At 41.9% G+C, this 8,139-nt stretch overlaps 1 protein-coding gene across 1 annotated transcript; it reads right to left on the bottom strand.

Annotated features, from left to right (window-relative positions):
• Positions 1 to 1,798: 1,798 nt before the first annotated feature.
• LOC121961016 (transmembrane protein 236-like) lies at positions 1,799 to 7,253 on the bottom strand. Its single transcript, XM_042510919.1, has 4 exons — positions 6,982 to 7,253; positions 6,692 to 6,764; positions 5,407 to 5,530; positions 1,799 to 3,774 (listed from the first exon to the last, which is right to left on the bottom strand). Exons 1-4 carry the CDS (start codon positions 7,251 to 7,253, stop codon positions 3,065 to 3,067), a joined length of 1,179 nt encoding a protein of 392 aa, XP_042366853.1. The 3' UTR covers positions 1,799 to 3,064.
• Between the last annotated feature and the right edge of the window lie 886 nt (positions 7,254 to 8,139).

Genomic DNA, 8,139 nt, shown 5'->3' with positions numbered 1-8,139 from the left:
TTTTTTTTGGGCAAGGGAGAGGAAAGCAGGAAGCAAGCAATCCCATCTCACTATTTAACAAGAAAGACAAAGTCATCCTGACGTGTGTCAGGGTAGGACAGTTGTTCTATTTTTAACAAATCAAAGGCAAAAGAGGAGCCAGATGACGGATTTTGAGAATTAATTCACCCAAGCAGGCTTTTCTAAGATTTAATATATCGCTTTATTTTTAGTTTTTTTTTAATCTTTTATAAATAGCCCTTCAGTCTGAGCTAAATCTGTGCCAGAGAGCAGATGTCATTCATTAAGACTGGCTTTGAAGAAATTTCAGGTGTCAGAAGATTTGATCAGGAATGTGCCAGTTTTCAGTAAATGAGGATATAATGAGGTTTGCAGCACTTTGCTGATGTGAGGGTTTTCGTGGGATAGCAGCCCCCGGGAGGTCTGCGGGGGCTTCGGGTGAGGAGTGCAATGATGATACAAGTCAGAAGAACGACAGGACAGGAGGAAATCCTGCTTCCTATTCGGGGAAGTGAGGGGAGATCTGACCACTTTGGCCTCATACTGCAGGGAGACCCAAAAAAGATGCCTAGTTACAGTAATTAGATTACAAAATAAATGTAATTGTAACTGGTTAGTTACTCACAAAATATATTTTATTAAATCACACTTACTCATCAAAATGCTGGTGATTACAAAGGGATTCCATATGAAAAATATCTTTTTAGTAATCTATTGCATTACATCTTTTCATTGTGCAGGACTGCCTTCTTTTGGCACATTTTTGGACAACGCGTGTCAGCAAAGCCATCAAGACAAATCTGAGTGCATCATTTATGCACGTGTGTCTTTAGGTCTTTTCAGCTTTTATTGCCCTGTTAAAGCATTTGTTCGACAAGAAATCAAAAAGTAATAAGTGACATTACTTTGATGAAGTAATTATAATAGCGATGCAACTTATTACATTTCTATCAGGGTAACTAGTAACCTATAAACTATTACATATCAAAAGTAACCTTCCCAAACCTGAACACAGTTAACCTATCACTACAAGTTTTGGTATACTATATATTGTGATGAACGCATGTTAACAACAATCTGCAACTGACTTTATGTAAATCAACAAAAATCAACAACCTAACATGCAAAGCAGCCCAAAGGTTTTGCACTTGGTAAGTGTTTTCTAGCTTGCTTGTTGTGTAAAATAAATCATATTTTTTAAGGGGAAAACAGACATTTGAAGTTGATTCCTTTTAGCTTTGTTTTGGTCTCCACCATCCTCCTAAAAGGAAGATCTGGCTTTTTAGCTGCTACATGCTCCAATATGTTCACAGGCTAGCTGCAAACTTGGTCTTTCTTTTGTTGTTTGGTGCTGGGAAGGTGCCGCACAGTTAGTTAAAGTTTTTTCACTCCTTGGAAACTGGGTTAATGAGAGTCGAGGCCAGAAAGGTGTGTTCTGCTGGGTTAAGGATCCATACATTTGTGGATTTTAGGCTACATTTAAGGTGAAAGGCTCAGAACCAGAGAACTATCACATACTGGAAAGTATACTAAATATCATGAATACATGTACAATTAAATACAAACAGCCCAGAAACAAATATATTCTTCTCTTCATGATTGTAACCGACTGCATTATTTTCTGTTTGCCCTCTTTTTTCCGCCAGAAAATGATAATTTTCTTAAAAGTAGTATGTTATGTTTTTTTAGCAAGGCTGTTGTGCTAAGTTGCATCAGATTGTACATGTGTAATGACACTGTGTCTTCCAGCTGTCAGTGTTTTTTTGCTCTGGACCACGTAGGATTGTGGGAAGGCATGTGATGAGAATGTTTTGCAAAATAATGACAGGAAACCTGCTCTCGAGGGGAGTGATTGAGAAGAAATTCCAGTGAAACAGGTCTAAATGGAGGCCAAACCTATTCTTCATACACGATAAATCACTACTGAAACTTTAAACATCTAAGGGAATTATTTTCTTTATTAATCTTACCAAAATATATGTATCAATGATACAAACTCACGCTTTGTTTTTCTTTTGTGAATATAACTTAGCAAAGAAAAACCTAATATAAACAACATAAATGTATGCTTTTACATATTCACTGCATTTTATGATGGTAGAAAAAAATCTGCTGTAAACTCTCAGATAACATTACAGGTACATTCCCAAAGTGCCATGCTTGGTGAGGGTGAGGGGTTCAGGGGGGTAAAAAAAAGTTCAACGTAATACGTAACACAACAGTCATTTGACACATAATGTCTGTTTATGGGAAAACATTGCCTAAGAGCTCCCTTTTGGCCTGCGAAGAGTCCCATCATGCATTTAGAAAAACATGTCTTGTGTGTCGCATTCACAAATTCATACTTTGGTTTGGTTGCACCACCTATTCATAAATCCAAGTTCTTTCTTTCTTGGCTGGTTTCAAACATATGATTTACAAAACTTGTTTGAACCACTTGAAGTTAAGAAATGTCTTTGCTTATAATGTGTAAATAATTAGTTAGGAAATTTCCGTGGCACTGTAAACAGTCATTGTAGCTTCACAAGCTGTAGCTGTAACTTTCAAAACTGTACTGTTTTAGTGGGTCAGTAGGTGCGTTTCTGTTACATATTTGCACAAAACTAAAGCGATATTCTCAAAATGTCTATAAAACATGATTGCGAGATGACTGTTTCCACTGAGTGATGTTATTCCACTTCTCCCCTCACAATAGTATTACAAGAAGCATTATGACGGATGTTCAAAAACATCAGCAGGTTAATTTCTATTGCAGCCACCGCTCAATCAGTAATGTGTTAATCAGTTGCTAAAAAAATGTAGAGAGAAAGAAATCGATTTGTTAAACAGGTCACTGAAACACCACAAGTTGAAACATACCTGCTAAAAATGACAGTTTGAGGAGGAACTTAACCTACCAATATTTTTGTTTTTTGGGGGTGGCCTGTCCCTTTAAGGTAGGCAAAGTGTGAACTTATAAAGAGCTGGTGCAACCACTTCCTGAATTCTTGCATCATTTGTGCCAACCTATCGCTCCTGCCACATCTCATTTTAGGTTGCCCTGTTTTTGGTTGAAGTCCTGCTCTCAAAAGAACATCCTCTCTGTGTTGAAGATCCTCAGCCTGGTCATGAAGTTGAAATAGACAAAGGCGAGGCAGACCAGAAGGTTCTTCATCAGATAGAGGATGGGTGTGACGAAGCCAAAGAAGGCAATGAGACCAACTCGCACAAAGAAGAAGGGAAAGTCCTGCACGGCCACTCCTAGTGAGGACAGAAGGGGGCTGTGGGGCATCACCACCACGCGCAGGCAGGACAGGTAGCTGAAGATGTAGATGGGGAAAACCCAGCCTGAGTAGAACACAAGGGGATGTCCTGCCACCCTCACCATCTCCACTGTGTCCATCCAGAACATAAAGCTGTCCACAAATACGTCTGCTCGGGCGTCGCTGGCACACAGGAACCTCAGCGGACCCGTGTAGGCGTACGGAGATATGCGGTACGCTGTGGTGCTCGCTGACCGTGAGCTCAACCCAGAGATACTAAACGGCCTCCCTGCATTACCTGGTATCCCCGGCACCGTCCCGTTGGTCTCTGGCCGCTGTTGGTCTCTGGCCCCTGCTCCGTTCTGGTTCCTGTCAGTATGCTGGTTTGCTCCCGGTTGCATGGGAGTTGGCGCAGGTTGCCCGGGCACAGCTGGCCCTGGCGCAGCTGGATTTACAGGCGGTACTGGTGTTACCTGCTCCACGTGTGTGAGGACTGTGGAGGGGATTTCAGCGTCTCTCTCCATGTCGTTGGCTGGGGAGAGAAAAGTACAATTTATACAGAGCAAAGCACATCTGACATTTGTTTGTGATGTTGGTGGTTCATATGGTTGTTTTTTGAAAATGAACCAAACATGGTAATAATAATGATGTTCAGCATGAATTTATTTTGAAAATTGTTTGGCAAAGTAAGAAAAAACATGGCAAGAAATCAGTTTAAAGGCTCATTTATACTCCCTTTAGTATGAAAATAGATTTCATACTCCATACTTCCATGCATCTTTTACATTGGCATAGACACAACCAATAGATAGCACGAGAAGCATTTTTGACAACAAACATGGCCGCAGTGGAGAAGATCGAAATAATGAACCTGCTTACAGAGGCAGCATTGTAGATGGCGGGGGCCTGTGAAGCCTTTAAATACATTGCAACGTGTGGACGGAGAACATTTCCTTCATATTTTGTTGTTACAGCAACAACTTTGGTCCCTGTTTACTTCCTGTCAGCTGCTGCATTAACAAACATTTAAACAGGAAACACACTTGGGACCCATTTAGAATATTGATATTGTCACATCTGAAACGCTCTGTATTGCCGATTGGGAGTCCTTAAGAACATAAAGGGGCAATATATGGATTTTATGGATTAATGCGAATTTGTGCTTTAGAACAATTTTTAAAATGAAAAGCGAGATTTTCTCTCCGCCACTCTCTTTGGGGTTCTGAAGTTCATCGTGGGCTGCACCCTCCCCCCTGCGCTTTGCTCCCAGAGATACACACATGACAACATGCCAGAAAGCATTAATGACTATGATGTTCCCAAAAAAAGGCACAGTCTCACCAGTCATTGGGATCTGGTTTGGTTTTGCGCATCAGATCTCGAACAAACTACGGTCCGCTGCAAAGTTTGCATCATGGCTGTTGCAACTAAAGGCAGCAACATGACTGATTTATTTCAACATCTCAAACAGAGGCATGCAGCCGAGTGGAGGATATTTGTCTCACTCAGAGATGCACAAGACCGCGTCAGCCCACAAACAAGCAGTATAAAGCAGCCAACATTAGTGGAATCATTTTCCCATTGTCAGTGGAAAAGCCTAGGTTTATCCACATGCTGAAAACTATCACCCCAGGGTCATTTCTTTTAAAGTTGCTCATTGCCTTCTCCTAATGTTTTTCAACCCCCCCCCCCAAAAAACAATTTGCTCATGTTTTAAAGGGTTAAAATGCACCCTTTAGTGTGCTGTGTAGTTTGAGCCAAAACTTGAGACAGCTGATGTTTTAAATTCTCAAATGGACTGTTTATTTCCAAGGAAAACAGCACGTACAGCGATGTGCTGTAACAATCTCGACAGCTCCCCTTTACAAAAACATTGCAGAGGTTTTGTCACTTCAGCACTGTGTTGCAAGAAGTGGCTATCAAATGTTGTGCTCATTTCCTCAGTCGCACCAATATCTTTCAACTGCAGGCAAAGAGCCAAAGAAGAAGAAGTTCAAAATGTTCTGGATGAATTATATAAACAACTGTCGGCTGTATTTGTTGCCTCTGAGCTCCAGTAATGTAAAGCCTGGCAGGTATCACTATAGAAGTTGGCAGGGGAAAGTTCAGGATCTAAAGCACTCTGTGAGTGATTTGTGTGATGTGTTCAGAGAGCGGCGCTCACCCTGGCCGGTCAGTCTGCAGTGGCGGATCCTCTCCACAACGTCGATACAGATGAGAGAGAAGAGGACGAGTGATACAGGGAGCTCCGTGAACGTGTCGTGTTTCATGTTGTTATTTATCTGAACCTGGGCAAACAGCCAGAAAATCATTAGTTTAACATACTAGAATATTTGATGTAATTGCAGTCAACACAGAACCTTTAAATTCACCTCGACAATAAAAGCACTGAGCGTTTACATCTACATGTCTGACCTCCTCTAGCATTGGGTCTGTGGGCTACATCACTTGCAGTGCTGGTATTTTCCTGAGTCAGGACTTCATACCAACAGGACGCAGAACAAAGCAGACAAGCTGGTCATTTTAGCAGAATTTATGGCTCTTATGTGAAAGACACCAGATAAGAAAAAGGCCAAAAGGTCAGCCTGGGCTCTAGAAAGGGCTACATAAAACAGCAAAGAGGAGCTGGGCTGCAGCCAGCGAGGAAGTGAGAATGTGCCTCATGGACAGATGATTTGACAAGGGCAGCCTGGACAGGAAGAGGAACCCCATCTGCTTATCAGTGGCTCCTTATCCATATTCATCCCCTGAGAACCAAAAGGTTCCTCACACATCATCACCTTAATTCCACACACAGACACGTCTCACTGTGACCCACTCACCCACAACATTTGAGTTCATTTGGTCCCAAATGAAAAACTGTAATGAGTGTAAAGACATCAAGCCAATTTGATCAGGTCTCAGAGGGTTAAAATCCAGACAATTTTTCCTAGGAGCAGAATTATCTGCAGTGGTCTTTCTCTAGAAAACAAATGAACCTGGTGGTTTAAACCGATAAAAACACAAAATAAAGAATGTGATGGTTAAAAAAAAAGAGTGTTTTTCTGAAGCAGTTTGTTGCAAAGCGGCTGGTAACTATGGTGGCTGATGCAAAAATGCAAATGGCCCTATCTAGAGCCAGTGTTTGATTTGTCTGGTCTGTGCTGCCACTGTAGAAACATGGCTGTGCAAAATGGCCAAAGATAAAATACCTGCTTCGATGAAGATATAAACAGCTCTTTTTAAAGTAAAGAAAATACGAAAATTCTCATTTTCAGATGATCATAAACTAGATAAATACCCCTAGATCGTACACACTGGACCTTTAAGTTCTTATAAGCATCATCATCCAAAATAACGACCAAGGATCTACAGTTACTGACAGACTTGTCATAAATATGGCAGCATAATCAGATAAACTGATGCAATAAAACAAATGAAACAGACAGCAAACACTACACATGTTGTACCTCAGAGCTGGCGATGAGAAAGGCAAAGCAGGGTAACGTGGACAGGATCACATAAACGAGGGCCACAGGCCTCCTGATACAAAGACAGAGGAAGGGAGAGAAGTAAGGAAGGAAGACAAAGGCAGTTGCAGGAGTTGCTAACTCATGTTATTCACCAGCTGAGTGCAGTCCAAACCAGCAGCAGACAAACCAGCTGCTCAGGTCTCAGTCAGTGTGGTCCCAGCTGCTGACACACACAGCTGAGAGCCTCTGAGGCCCCTGACGTGAGGATGAAAGCGAGAGAAACTCACCACTTCTTCCTCCCAATGAGAAACTTCTTCTTCATGAAGACCATATACTTCATGGGTACCCAGACCAGCAGGGCGGTGGAGGTGACATAGGCGATGGAGGAGGCCACGATCAACCAGTAGGCCGTACTGCCATCCCTTGGGGGCTGCGCCGACGTTTTGACCTTTGCTACGATGACGGCAAACCTCTGCATGACGATGAAGAGTGGCACGCACAGGCCTGCAAACTGCAGCACCTCGCACAGGGCGAACTTCAGCGTCCTCCCCGAGCCCATGCTGTGGAGCTCGAAAAAAGAAAAAGACGGGAGGGAGACGGGGGCTGTTGTCGCAGTGAGGCGACCCCTGTCCCTCTGAGAGCTGGTCAGGCCTCGGACCGCCGCATTGTCTGCCTCCACTAGCATTTTCCACACACCACAGCCCTGGCTCTCTGCTCACCCAACTGCTTACACTGCACTAGGCATTGTGTACCTTGGTGTGACGGTGATGTGACCGGCCCTTTGCTCTCTTTATACACACACACACGATAAAAACAAAGGTAACTGTGCACCCTGAAGGATGTGTGTGTGCAACAAGCATCTCAGTGGGATGATGAAGTCTTGAAAATGATCATCAATCTATGCTTTTGAAGCTAAAGCCCTGTCTTATCAATCAGTGACACAATAGAGGACCTACATTATTCTCAGCAACTGACATACATGCTTTGCATTAGTTATACGCTAAATTTAAACATAGGTGGACTTGCTGACACCCACAGTCACCATCCAAAGACCAGTGACTATAAACTGAAGGCACATGATGCCACAGAAAACCTGAAGGCTCCTCTCACGTTTAAACATCGCCATCTAGTGACAAAATGTGCAAAATATCGTCAATGATTTAACAAATATTGGAAATGTATAAACTTTACAAGACATGGCCCCAAAATTTGCAAAATAAAAAAGTAAAAAAAAAAAAAAAATTAGAAAATTATCTGAAAAATATGCAGATAAATGGTTTAAAATGTCTGGTAGAAAAAAACAGTCTATTTAATACAATAAAATAGAAGTAGAATTAAAAATAAACGAAAATACTATAGATCGTATTAAAAAAAAATAATTGGGTTTTGCCACGTTTTTAGTGAAGCACTTTGATTGCAAGAAAATGTCTACTGTGCGATTACAT

Source organism: Plectropomus leopardus, chromosome 21 (assembly GCF_008729295.1).
Source record: "Plectropomus leopardus isolate mb chromosome 21, YSFRI_Pleo_2.0, whole genome shotgun sequence".
Taxonomy (NCBI): Eukaryota; Metazoa; Chordata; class Actinopteri; order Perciformes; family Serranidae; genus Plectropomus; species Plectropomus leopardus.
The sequence above is the reverse complement of the archived record's forward strand: the minus strand, read 5'-3'. Positions and strand labels throughout refer to the sequence as shown.

What these genes read in the sequence shown, in the direction of transcription:
- LOC121961016 (XM_042510919.1), bottom strand. Translation starts at nt 7,253, where the DNA reads ATGGGCTCGGGGAGGACGCTGAAGTTCGCCCTGTGCGAGGTGCTGCAG. An exon ending in CTCATTGGGAGGAAGAAGTG is followed by an intron (nt 6,765 to 6,981) that starts GTGAGTTTCTCT and finishes TCTTTGTATCAG; the next exon opens with GAGGCCTGTGGCCCTCGTTT. An exon ending in CTGCAGACTGACCGGCCAGG is followed by an intron (nt 3,775 to 5,406) that starts GTGAGCGCCGCT and finishes TTCTCTCCCCAG; the next exon opens with CCAACGACATGGAGAGAGAC.